Below are 14,403 nucleotides of genomic sequence, written 5' to 3'. Positions count from 1 at the left end.
TGTTCTAAAGTTTGAGTTTGTTGTCTAAAAGACTAATTGTGAGCGAGAGAGGTGGTTATCTTAAGGTAAGTTTCGAAGATTATACCTTGGACTCGAATGAAGATGTACAATATAGATCGAGAGTGTTAAGTGACAAGTGGGGAGGTAACAAACGTCTTTGCCAAGTGAGTAGGCACCGAGCCATGTATTTTATTTTTCTCTTCTTAATTCTATTTAATTTATTTTGTATTTATTTTATAACCTTGCAATGCTATAAATTGAAAGGTTCACTACGATAGTATGTTACATAAATACTTCGAAATTTTTACGTTTGACTCATGTTTATAAACTGTCTTTAAATATTTAAGTCACATTTTATGTTTAAATTTTGAGAAATCTACAAATAATATTCACCGATTCACTCATTTTTACATATTTAGAAAATGTGATTAAGCCCTATTTTTTGGTTAATAATGAATTTTGTAATACTGACTTTTGAATAATATGAGGTTAAATAATATGAAAAATTTAAATTTATGTACAAAAATTTTTATTGTGAGAATGTATGGTTGAAAATGAGTTTTAGAAAAAATTATTTTTAAGATAATGGGGATCATACAAGGGCTTATAATTAACGTGTCTTTCCCAAAAACATGTCTTGCAAACTAGGGTGAACGTGATTTGATTTGGGTGACTTGTGTCATATTTTCAACATAAACTATTTTACGCGGTTTGAAATTTTTCCAAACCATTTTATTTTTGTAAACAGACCAAACAATGATTTACGGTTTAGTTCGATTTTAATCAACGATTTACCTATCGATTGCATGTTTTCTCCACCCAAATTATTCTTCACAATTATAGATTGCATGTTTTCCCACCCCACGAACAATTATTGTAATGCCCTAAAATCTTTTTCATCTTCATTATTTTATTCTTTTATAAAAATAGGTTCAAGGTGTTCCAAAATCTTTTTCATTTAATTTAATCGAAAATATCACTTTTATTAAGTGTTGAAATTTGAAAATATGATCGATAATTTATAACGATAAAATAATAATTTAAGTAAAATTTTCATATTAAATATAATTCTTGGAATACTCCATTCCAAACCATTAATTTAATATTTAACATAAGATGTCGAATGCAGGAGCTCTAAAAATTATTAAATAACTTGCATTAACATAAAGATATATTAAAATAAAAGTTGACAATTATATTTTTTGAAAACTTTACTTGGTGACCCCATAAATATCACTCGATCAATCTTCCACGCGTCTACATGACTCGTTCTCGTCTAAAAAGTTATTGTAAGAGTGAATATTTTGAAAAACACTCAATAAGTATACGTGCACATTCTTATTAACATGATATAAATATAAAATGATATAACATATCAATATTTCTTAGATTTGGAGCACCTGAGCACGGCATTCAATAGCTCAAGGAATTTCATAAGAATCCCTATATCCCGTTGGATTTAACATAAATAACCCGAAAGTCCATCCCATAGGATTTAACATACTTGACCGATCGATCTATCCCGAAGAATTAAACAGAAAAATCGACCTGAAGGCCATATAGTATTTCATTTTATACATAAAGAATTCTCACCTCAATGACGCCAAAATCAAATTTGAAAATAATGGCTTGTAGAATAGAAAAATAAATTATTTCTAGAGCCTGTTTGAGAGTGATTTTGAGAATTGATTTTTTGACCGTTAGGAAAAAAGTAAGATCCACATGTGAGAGAAGAAATCAAATATGACGGCTGAAATAGTGAAATAACGGTCAAAACATTAATTTTTTGGGTGAAAAAATCGGACCCAAACAGGCCCCTAATAGATTGTCTGTATGTGAATTAACAGGGAGCGCACGTTTTTTTTTCTAGAAATTACAATCTAGTATATAATTTGGCAGGTAACCTCAGTCACCAAACATCATATCAGTTTCAACCTTTAAATTCCAAACGTAATTAGAACATTGATGAGATTAATTAAATTAATTGTTATTAAATTTAATAGACTAGTTACGTTTAAGTTATTATAATATTCTTTTCAATTTCAACGTAATTGTAAGAATTGAATGAAAGTTTTGATTTATTATTTATATTTTGTTTATTAATAAAATATAAAATCTAGAATACTTTCTTTATATCAAAATAACTTGGGTATAAATAAATTAAAATTTTTATTATTGAGCCCAATATATGCTATTTAACACGAGCAACAAAATCATTATAATATCGATACATTTTAATCAACTTTTAAAATACTTAATTATTTGACCCAATTAATTTACGATAAAATTCTAAAAACACATGTAAACAAAATAAATCATTTATGCAAATGAGCGAATCATGTGTATCACTTCAATTTTTGGACTTTAGTGTGACGACAAGACTGATATGGATTATTTCATTTGTAAAATAACCAATATTAAATTTAGGCCCCATATAAAAAAAAGTAAGAAAAATTCGGGGGTTACAACCACACTCTGGACAAAGCACCAAAGGCATTAAAAAAGAAAAAAATTAGAAGAGAAAAAAATTCTAAAAATTGTTAAAAAATTGTGGTGCCAAATTTAACTATGTGAAGGTCATGACTCGTGATTATATTTATTTTTGTTCAACAAGTTATCACATTACAAATGACACATGGGATGCAGTAATTATTCTATTTTATTGGGTAAAATATATAGCAGATATCACAAAAATTGAATGATTAGCATTGTTTCACAAAATAGAATAGGTAGATGGAAAAAATAATTGTAAAGATGAAATTCAATTGCCTAGAAAACGAATTTCAAAGAATTAAATTGCCTAAAATTATTTTCCCGAGAATTGTAAATTATTGTGTTTGATTGATATAATTTTTCACGTGAAAAATGTTGAAATAAAAGTGTTTTTGTGTTCGTTTGGTTTTGTTTTACATGAAAATTATCAATTAAAATGATAGATTTTACTGGTATTGAGGATGAAATTTGTTTCCATTGCCAACACAAAAAAATAAAAATTTTAAGAAAATCATCTATCTTTTGGTATTCGTTTGACTTTGTTTTACATAAAAATTGTCATTTAAAGGGAAATATTTTTTTACAATAATTCTTAAAATTTGTTTCTATTGCCAAAAAAAAAAAGGAAAAAAAATGCTAAAATAGATAAGAAAAACAATTTCCCACCATATATGGTGGGAATTGGTTTTCCCTAAAAACCAAGAAAAATCCAAACTTCTAGAGAACCAAGAATTCGAATTCCATGGAAAAAAATGTATCAAACACCTAAAGTTGAAAAATTCAATTCCAATTCCAATTCTAATTCCACCCTGTCAAACACACCCTTACTTCAGTAGTCAAAAGAGAATCTAGGTTGTAATCAATTATTGGGTTAACAGCAGCAAGTTTCAAAGATAAAAATTGAACTATTTGAAATGGTTTGATTCGATTTTGTGTGATTTTTAAAAATTGAAATTTAAACTAAATAATTTCAAAATGATTTAATTCGTTTCGAGGGAAAAAATTATGAGTCACGTGGATTCAAACCAACGGCATGATTTGATTTGTGATTCTCGCAATTTCAAGTGCAACCCTATTGCAAACTTCTTCAGCTCGATGTATCAATATTTTGTGTTCTGAAAATCAAGGACATAATAAAGGGCATTTTCGTCATTAATCACCGCAATCGACCAAATTCTGCCTGGGTTTTCCTTCCAAGTGAACCATCTTTCTCTCTTCTATGCTCCCTGAGAAACCAACTGAAACCCTAGAAATTTACAGTGATTCAATTCGATTAAGTTCGGCTCACACCACGAAATGGGTCGACCCGAACCCTGCGTGCTCTTTGCTCAGACATTTGTTCACCCGAACCTCATGGAATACGTCGACGAGGTATTTACTTAATTTTTAATTCATGTTAGCATGATTTTTTTTGTCTTTTAGAATTGAAGATTAATTTGAATTTTTGAATTGACGCGGCTAAATTTCTAAGTTTTTTCTTTCTGGCCTTTTCCTGAGAGTTGAAATGTTGGACCGTTTATGCATTTTCTGGGAATTACTCAATCGTGTTTTGAGCTTTTTTTGGGCACCATCAAGAGTGATACTACCCAAAAAAATGTAGCCACTACTACAAAAGAACAAATTCTTATTTATAAGTTTCATGTAAATGAGTATTTCTAAAATGATTAACATTTGGTATTGATCAAGTTCGAAAAGAACTTTTTTATTTGTACACTGAATTTTGACAATTTGGTTGACACTTACATTGTTGTCAGTTGTGAATTGGATGGAAAAACTGTTTGAAATTTAAACTGTTCAACAGGATAATGCCATGTAGTAAAGTTTAAATTAAAGTATGCATCATAGTTGTACATGTAACAAGGTTCATTGAAAACAGGGAAAGTTATTTTGAGGGTGGAAGTTATTTTTGAAACAATCGACTTTTTTTACTTTAGGAAAAAGTAACTTATCCAAACATGTTTGCAAACACGAAGTTACCTAAAAATAACATTTCATTATTTAAAATCTTAGCCAAGCATATAAGATTTGAGTTTTGTTTTACTGTAAGTGTAAAAAACAGAATTGAATTGAGAGAGAATAGATACAGGGGAGAAATGGAGAGAATTTCTGTGGTGCTTTCATTCTCAATTAGATAAGGAAAAATGCTGTACAAGTCCAGTATATATAGAATACAAAGGGAATCAAATATAAGAGAAAAAAAATCTAACAGTTTCTAGCTAGAAAGGGAATATACAGCTGCATTTTAACAAACTTCTGTAACAGATAGTATATCCCTTCTATCCTGGTTCTAGAATATCCTTGTCATTCTTTTCTGGAACCTTCTTGACCTGCTGAGCTATTGTAGGCTGCTGCCTGTAATAATCCTTTTCTTCAATCTTCAACAGCCCCCCTCAAGATGGAGAGTATATGTCTTCTACTCCCATCTTGGACAAACATGAATAAAAGCTTTGTGAGCCTAAGCTCTTTGTGAGAATGTCTGCCACCTGCAGTTTGCTTGTCATATGTTCTGTTGAAATGCAACCTTCTTGAATCTTGTCTCTAATTAAATGACAATCTATCTCTATATGCTTTGTCCTCTCATGGAACGCGGGATTGGTGGCAATATGTATAGCTGATTTGTTGTCACAGTACAAAGATGCAGCCTGTGGATGAGCAATCTGTAAATCTCTGAGTAAATACTTCAGCCAAGTCAATTCACAATTGACATCCGCCATTGCCCGATATTCTGCCTCTGCACAGGATCTAGAGACCAAACTTTGTTTCTTTGACTTCCAAGACACCAATGATTTCCCAAGAAACACGCAGTAGCCTGTCACAGACTTCCTAGTGTCTGGACAAGCCCCCCAATCTGAATCACTAAAGCCTTTTAGTTGGATCTTAGAGTCTGCCGAATAGAACAAACCTTGCCCTGGTGACCTTTTGATGTACCGTAGTACTTTGTGAGCTACCTGCAGATGTGGCACTCTTGGATTCTCCATGAACTGACTTAGCATTTGGACTGAATAAGCTAAATCGGGTCTGGTTATGGTAAGGTACGATAATCTACCGATCAACCTTCTGTAAACAGCAAGCTTAGGAAGTAACTCTCCTTCTTCTTTGGACATTTTCACATTTTGATCTAAAGGGATCTTTGCAGAAGTAGAGCTAATAGTACCCGAGTCTCTTAAAATATCCAAAGCATATTTGCGTTGGCATAGATAAATCCCCTTTGCTGCCCTGGCCACTTCAATACCCAGAAAATACTTCAGCTTACCAAGGTCTTTGATTTTGAATTGAGCATCAAGGGACCTATTCAATTGATCAATTGTATTCATGTCATTTCCAGTTATTATATCGTCCACATATACTATAATAGCTGTGAAAGAATCATCCGTGACCTTTGTGAATAAGTTGTAGTCTGCCCTGGACTGAATATATCCTTGGTGAATAATGAAATTTGATAGCTTCGAGTACCATTGGCGGTGAGGCCTGTTTGAGACCATACAAACTTTTGTTCAATTTGCATACCTTTCTCCCACTTTTATTAGGATACCTCGGGGGCAACTCCATGTACACCTCCTCCTCTAAATTCCCATGCAAGAAGGCATTATTGACATCAAACTCTTGTAAAAACTACCCTTTTACTGTTGCAATGGCCAACAAGGTTCTTACAGTAACCATTTTTGTCACGAGAGAAAATGTTTCATGATAATCCAACCCTTCCTGCTGTGTACCTCTTAGCAACAAGCCTGGCCTTGTATCTTTCTATACTACCATCAGCCAGAAATTTGATTTTGTAAACCCATTTACAGCCAATTGGTTCTTTGTCAGGAGGTAAATCCACAATAACCCAAGTATCATTGAGTTCGAGAGCAGTAATTTCAGCTTTCATGGCATTACCCACTCGGGTGATGTACTGGCTTCTAAGTAAGTTTTAGGTTTGGTGTGTGAGGTCTTGGAGGTCACAAAAGCCTTGTGTGTTGTAGACAACTTATCATAAGATATGCTAGCACTCAAGAGGAAAAGGATTACCTGATAAATTCTGGACTTTTTGCTTGTCCAAGTTCTGAGATGGAAGAACTGAAGTTGACTGCTGACATATGAAATCTTGCAAACGAGTAGGGGCTCTCCTTATTCTGGTTGATCTTCGGGGTAAGTGTGTATGAATGTTGTTTTGAATTTCTGTTTCTGGTATGGAGTTATTTTGAGAATTCATTAGTTCGTTGTTTTGGGAATCTGGTAATGCAGTAGGGATTGGCTCAGCTTCTGAAGTGGTATTGGGGTCGACAATGTCTCTAGAATAATCATGAACAGGTAAATTGGGAATGAAAATGACAGAATTTTGAGTAAAGCTCAATTGATCTGGACTTGGTAGTGGATTAATGTTGTTGATATTAGTACCATGATGGCTGATTTTGTCCATTTTGAATGGAAAGACAGTTTCATAAAACACAACATTTCGAGAAGTGAAAATCATTCCGGTATCAAGGTCCAAAATTCTATATCCTTTGACACCAAAAGGATAACCAATAAATACAGATTTTCTAGCCCTAGGATCAAATTTATGTCTTCCATTGACTAAAGTGGTAGCAAATGCCAAGCACCCAAAAACTTTTAAATGTGCATGACTGAGTTTCTTTTTGAACAAATTCTCAAAAGAACTTTTATGATTTAACAATGGAGATGGAGTTCTATTGATGAGATATACAGCCGTGAGAATGCAATGGTTCCAATACTTCAATGGAATGTTACTTTGAAATTTTAGTGCTCTTGCGACATTTAAAATATGTTGATGCTTCCTTTTAATAGTAGCATTTTGTTGAGGTGTCTCCACACACGTTCTTTGGTGCAAAATCCCATGTTTTAGATAAAAATCTTTCATATCAAACTCTTCTCCATTGTCAGTCCGAATGGTTTTTACTTTTGTTTCAAATTGAGTTTCTATCATAGCACAAAAGTTTCATAAATTGGTGTTGGCTTCTGATTTTATTTCAGCATATAAGTCCAAGTACACCTACTGAAATCATCCACAATAGTCAAAAAATATTTGCAACCATCATGACTAATTTCATTACACGAACCCCATATATCACAATGTATCAGTTCAAAACATTTATTGGATTGATGTTGACTAGTAGGGAATGGCAGCTTGTGTTGTTTAGCTAAAGACAAATGTGACAGGGATGACTATCAGAGGGTTTTAATATGCTGACATTGGTATCTATGTCAAATTTAGAGTAAGAAGAATGGCCTAATCTATAATGCCAGAGGTCAAAAGACTCACTATTATTGCTGACAGAGGCTGAAAGACTGGTTTTGAGGTTGTATTTGGATAAAGCATTAGATAGAGCTGAAGGAGAGACTTCTCTCTGCAGCATATGATAGAGTCCTTGCTTCACTTCCCCCATGTCAGTTGTTGTCCAAGTCAAAAGGTCCTGAATATAGCAGCAATCAAAGAAGAAAACAAGGCAACAATTTAGTTCTTAAGTCATTTTCTTTGCTGAAATCAGATTAAAGGAGAAATTGGGAACACAAAGAGCGTCACACAGTATAAGAGTCTTGGTGACTTTGGCTGTTCCTTCATAGGTAACAGGAACTATCTCGCCATTTGGTAATGCTACAGAAGAAGAAACAGTAGATTGGATGGAATGAAAAAAGAACTTGGAGCAAATCATATGATCTATTGCTCCAGTGTCTAGAATCCAAGGAATTTTTGAAATGTTACTGGATTTGGAATTAAAAGCAGAGTGACATAGTGATATACCAGAAACTTTGTGACTATTTACATTTGAGGAAGAAAGTGTAACGATGGTATGAACGTGATTGGCCGAGGGAATGAAGGCTTGGTTACTGGAGGTTGGCTTCAAGAGAGCCAGAAGCTGAGTGTACTGCTCCTGATTCAGTGACACTTGAGGCTTGTCCTTCACAACATCCTGCTTAGAACCTACTGCTGCATTTGCTTGATTTATGACAGGTCTGTTCTTCCGATCTCCCTTGTATCCTGCCTGCTGGGTATCCATGCAGTTTGTAGCATTTTTCAGCTACATGGCCCGGCATTTGGCAATGAGTACATATGGGCTTGTTTGGGTTTGTTTTGAAACATCTCTCCAGAGTGTCCTGAAATTTTACAGAAGGCACAATAATACCTATCCCTCCTTTGTTGCCCAGTAAATTGCTTGCTAAAATTCCCTTTGCTCTCCATAGCCATAGAATTACTGCCTCCAATATAATAAGGACTAGTGGGCTGTGTTGGATCATGAGCAACAGCTCCTGACCGATTGGGATTGGCTTTTGGTGGTGGATTTGGGGGAGTGTTTTGACTGGTATTGATGGATTCTTCCATCATGGCTCTGATACCATATAAGATTTGAGTTTTGTTTTACTGTAAGTGTAAAAAACATAATTGAATTGAGAGAGAATAGATACAGGGGAGAAATGGAGAGAATTTCTGTGGTGCTTTCATTCTCAATTTGATAAGGAAAAATGTTGTGCAAGTCCAGTATATATAGAATACAGAGGGAATCAAATATAAGAGAAAAAATCTATTGGTTTCTAACGAGAAAGGGAATATACAGCTGCATTTTAACAAACTTCAGTAACAGATAGCATATCCCTTCTATCCTGGTTCTAGAATATCCTTGTCATTCTTTTCTGGAACCTTCTTGACCTGCTGAGCTATTGTAGGCTGCTGCCTATAATAATCCTTTTCTTCAATCTTCAACAAAGCATGCCCAAAGCTAGTTAGTTTTGTAACCGCGCTTACAAAAAAATTGGCAGCTGAAGTTTTATGAATTATTTCTCATATAAATTTTACTCTAGGTCAAAGATGTTTAATTTCAAGAGTAGTAACAATTGAACTACATAGTATTATCATATTATTATTATTCCATATAACTGATTATATTATTGTTATTCAATATATCTGACACAATTTTGTCTGTACACGGCATTGTGAAAACATGGTATGGATTCAGGAGGGGATAATTGGACTGGCTTTAGATTTTTAGTAATTCTTTATGTTAGACCATTTTACATCTACTAGACAAAAGTTTAATATGTCATGGACAAATTTTTAGCAAATTTTGAAATATAAATGATTAGAATGCCTGGTGTGCATTGTCAATCGTCTTTTGCAGTAAGAGAAGTAAACACAGGACTACATATTTCAATGGAATCAACCTATTTTAAAAGCTTCCTTTGGCAGTGTGGGAGGTTTGGTTGTTGTAACGCAATCAGGAGTTTATTATAAAAAATGAAATGGTAAAATGTTTAGATTGGTTGAAATAACTAAATACTTTAGGTACAGCATGGAGCAGGATTATTTATTTATTTATTTATTTTTCTTTTTATTTTGTAAATTTAGCAATTATCATGGTGGTCCTATTTTAGTTGTGCAAAAGTTAGACTTTTAGGGTTTGAGATAAAATTTTAAGTTGCTCAATAGTGGGAGGAAATCTCAGGTATGCACAATATTTACCATAATACGGTAAAAATGTTGCATCCTTAAGACAATTTGTTACGGAATACTTCTATTGCATTTTGTCCTTTAGGACTGAGTGATAACTTCAGGTAACATTGAGCCTTGCTTGTCTCTTTTCCACCACTTTCTTCTTTAGCTCAACCTTTGTCAGTATTCTTGATTGGGATATTGGACTCGCTGAACTTGCCCCATCTAGAAATAAGTTGACACACTTCATATTTTTATTAGTTGGAAATATCAAAATCAACAATACGATATATCTTTCCAGCAGATAATTAAAGAGAATGGAATACCCTTGATCTTTACTGAAGCATTCTAAGAACTTAGCTCCATCTCATATACAAAAAACTTCTCGCTCATATCCCTAAAGGATTCTATATTTCTATTTTTTCGTCTACCAAGGTCACCTCAAATGGTAGCAAAAACCATCACTTTCGACATAAAAACACCCACTATTGCCCTTTCCAATGCCAATTTCTTTTCAAGGAGTAATCCATTACACCTTTTTTGGACAACTCAATTAAAACCAGCATCTTTAGAAGTTTATGCTATGGCATTCTGTGGAATCACAATACAAAAAACAAATGATCAATACATTATAAATCCTTACTACAACTTTGTACACATGAAGTGGATAGATGGATCAACAAATATTTGTTTTGAATCAATCATGTATATAAGAGCATGTTTGGGGGAGCTTATATTAATATGATGCTAGAAAAAAATAATTAATTTTTTAGTTTAAAATCTCAGTCAGATTAGGAATTGTTTGTTTGGACTGTTCGCAAAGTGTTTCGCTTAGGTTACCAACTAGGATTGGAATTGTTTCTCCTGGCTATTAGAGATTTCCATGTTATGGTTTTCAATTTTGAATTTTTCCTCTGTGATTAAGGATTTCTTAGTTGCAGTAGGCTTTGGGCTGCTTCTATTTATTTAAGCTTTCCTATTAGAATGGTTTTGGAGCCCTTAAAGTTGGTAGGGCCTATGAAAAGGCAACAATGTTCCAGCATTAGTTATCCAGTTTCACCATCAAACTTTGAAACTGGCCCGTCAACATTGTCTGCAATCATCACCACGTCATCTTTATTATCTAGGAGATAATACAAATAGAGATTTAAACATAAACAGGAATAATTTAAATAAGTGAATCAATTAGAACGAGGCCTTGAGTCAAACTCTAATAATCAAGTCTTCCTAGCACTTCTTGAGCTGCCCTAATCTCCATTTCCTATCATTCTTGGTTAACCCAATTCTCTTGTTCACCCTCATTTATGCTCACAGTCACAGGAACTGGCGGTTTGGCCAAAAGCTTAATTGCTTTCTTCCGCAGGTTTTGGGCATTTAACCAATTGTGTTCTTTTCCTCGTCTTTTCTGCTTTTGAATCTGTTTTCCCTGCCCAGCCTGTTGTGTCCATCAATTAAATCTGGCTTATTCTTCATTTGACATTTTATTGCTTCTTCAGTTATTTGCTTAACACTTAAACCAACTCTCTAAATAATGAAAATCAGCCCCTTTCAGGAAGTTCTGTAACCTGTTCATGTTTATGCACCAAAGTTATGCATGCGAACATGTAAATACTCACAAAACGATATTTTGCTTTTTGTTCCCCCCTTGAAATGCTTTGTACTTATATGAACTCATTACGGCTTTTTTAGTGATATATCTTGTTAGCTGTTGTAACCTTTCCTACTATGTTTGCCCTCCAGGTGTTATTTACAGAGCCTGTAGTCATCACTGCTTGTGAGTTTCTCGAGCAAAATGCTTCGTCAGCTTGTTCTGCAGTGAAACTTATGGGGTATGGTGGCTATTTATCTCTCTGCATTTTCCGTGGAATTTATGTCTGACCTAATGATCTATAATACCTCTGATATCATGTCTTGAAGGAAGGGATCGTATGATTTATGTACAGTTTCTTTAATTTTCTCCTGGATTTGGAATTTACTTTGGGGGGACACATCGCCTCCCTCATTTAATGTTTGAATAATCTACAGGGCCACTTCACCTCCCTCATTTGCATTGGAGGTTTTTGTTCACTGTGAAGGGGAAGCAAGGTTTAGGCGGTTATGTCAGCCCTGTCTGTATTCTCATTCATCATCAAATGTACTTGAATTAGAGGTATACTCTAAAGTTTAAAGTTACTGATTTTTCATTTTTAAGAATTCTGTTTTAGTTGTTCACGTTTTTGATACCTCTGTGATATGGTTATAGCTGCACAGCGTGAGAGCTTTTCATTGATATGGGTTTGATGGGTCCTTATACTTCGTACAGATTATGGTTCTATGGAAATTATTTTGCTTAACTTGTGCGTAAGGTTCCAAAAAATTGGTGGTGTTCTATTAAAAGAAATAAAACAAATCAAAAAAGTATACAACTTCATAGAATTGAGGTCATTCCAAGTGTTTTGTGCAATTTGATAGCCAAAGAGCAAGACAAACAATTAGGATTGATTCCAGCATGATATAAAAAGATTTTCAGACATAAATGAGATCTGTCTGGTCGCTATGGACATACTTAGCAAGTTTAATTTTTTGATGGTTGGGGCTTATGAGAACAGGTTTATTGGAATAAAGACTTAAGTATTTATATGCCTATAAGACTCCAACTAGGATGAGGAATATATCTTGAAATAGCGAACTCCTGATTACCTACTTCTAAGATCAATCCTAGATTAGAAAGGACTTCAGATGAAATCAAATAATAAAATTAACAACCATGGACCAAATTATAGGAAATTAGGAAGTTATGGAAATACTTGTAAGTATCTGAAGAGATCAAGTAAAGCGATTCTAGTCAATCATCCATCTTAAAAGACTAGCCAACAAGGACATTTTCCTTTTAGACATTACATCAAAGTAAAACTCACTTACCACATACCTCTGGAAGCTTATATGGCATCCATAAGGACAAAAAGACTGAAATAGAGCTAACACAAAATATTCATAGAATTATAAAGCAAATTACTGAAACAAAGTAAGTTGAACTGTAGAAGTCCTAGTACATCATTAATAGCTAGAAATATCCAAGGATCAGTCTTTCGGTGGCAATGCCAAACAAATTATTGGGCCTGGATGTAAGGCATTTCCTTCTTTTGTATATCATTGACCTCTTTTAGTTAGCCTACACATGCATGTTGCTTATGTAAAAATTTGCTCATTTTGTGATTCTGCATTTTTTAATTACTCTTCACTTTGTTATCCCTTCGCAGTCTGTGGTGACAAACCATCTGGTCATAAGGGGCAGCTATCGCAGCTTAAGTATGGTCATATACGGGAACACAGCTGAAGATTTGGGCCAATTCAACATAGAAGTTGACCTGGATGGCACATTGACAGATAATGTCAGTGCTATTGAGGGAAAACTTGAGGACCTTCCTCCTGCATTTCGTCCCATGAAACCAACAATTGAGGAACTTGTATTTCCCCTGAAAATATTGTCCCAATCAGTCATTGCGTTGGATATACCTCTTGAAATAAAGAAATTTTTATATCTAGCTTTTCAGACTTTGGAGTCTCCTGACCTTGGGGCGGTTGCTGATAAAGTTCTTAGTTCCATGTTATCTGTGGCCTCGATTTATGCAACTCCTTACCTGTCTCATGAGACCATTAATCAGAAGAAATTTGGTATAGATATACTGAAAAGTAACGGCGAGGCTCATCAAGTTCTTACTGAAGCTCGGAAGGAACTTTCCGACATTTTTAAAGGCCTTCGAGATCAATCTGAAGGTTCAGATAGCTTATGTTTTGAATACGAGGTTCCCACTTCCAAAGAGTTGGTGGACACTTTATACAAGCACTTTGATTTTTGTGGCAACTATGGAAATTTTGGATATCCCCAACTTTCACGGGTAACAAGATTTTTTCCCTTTTGTATTTTTGTGGCATCTGTTTGCATTTTATAGCAGATCTCACACACAGGTGAAACCAATTCCCTCGTATCTTTATTATTTCTCATACAGATGTCACAATATTTGAAATGTGGAAGTATTGATTTTTTATTTCTTATTATTATCATTATCATTTATTTTATTTTTTTATTTTTTTTTTCAGAATAAGAACACCATAATGTTGTTGAGTATGGCTCTTTTGCTGTGCTCTGCTAAGGAGAGCTGCTTTCACTTTGTTAATTTTGGTGGTATGAAGCAGCTTGGATATGCTTTCACCCAGATGACTCGGAATTCTACTACTATTACAATCTTGTTGCTTGGAGTTATTGAGCAGGCTACTCGGCATTCAATTGGCTGTGAAGGGTTCCTAGGATGGTGGCCTCGTGCAGATGAAAGCATCCCTTCTGGTATTAGTGATGGTTATAATCAGTTGTTGAGGTTGTTGTTGCAGAATCAGAAGCATGATATTGCTTCACTTGCAACTTATATACTTCATCGTTTGCGTTTTTATGAAGTTGCTTGCAGATATGAGGTACATGCTTCACTTTTCCACTATCAAGTGGCTGG

General features: G+C 34.2%; 1 protein-coding gene across 1 annotated transcript in view; it reads left to right on the top strand.

Moving 5' to 3' along the window:
* Positions 1-3,584: 3,584 nt before the first annotated feature.
* LOC111385078 overlaps positions 3,585-14,403 on the top strand; it is an 18,017-nt gene continuing 7,198 nt past the window's right edge. The window contains exons 1-5 of the mRNA XM_023009447.1: positions 3,585-3,864; positions 11,660-11,748; positions 11,945-12,068; positions 13,159-13,797; positions 14,000-14,368. Coding sequence (XP_022865215.1) covers positions 3,790-3,864; positions 11,660-11,748; positions 11,945-12,068; positions 13,159-13,797; positions 14,000-14,368 — 1,296 coding nt within the window. The 5' untranslated portion in view covers positions 3,585-3,789. The remainder of the gene's footprint in view (positions 3,865-11,659; positions 11,749-11,944; positions 12,069-13,158; positions 13,798-13,999; positions 14,369-14,403) is intronic.

The sequence above is a fragment of the Olea europaea genome, unplaced genomic scaffold, assembly GCF_002742605.1.
Source record: "Olea europaea var. sylvestris unplaced genomic scaffold, O_europaea_v1 scaffold3082, whole genome shotgun sequence".
Classification (NCBI taxonomy): Eukaryota; Viridiplantae; Streptophyta; class Magnoliopsida; order Lamiales; family Oleaceae; genus Olea; species Olea europaea.
This window is presented reverse-complemented; position numbering and strand designations above follow the sequence as displayed.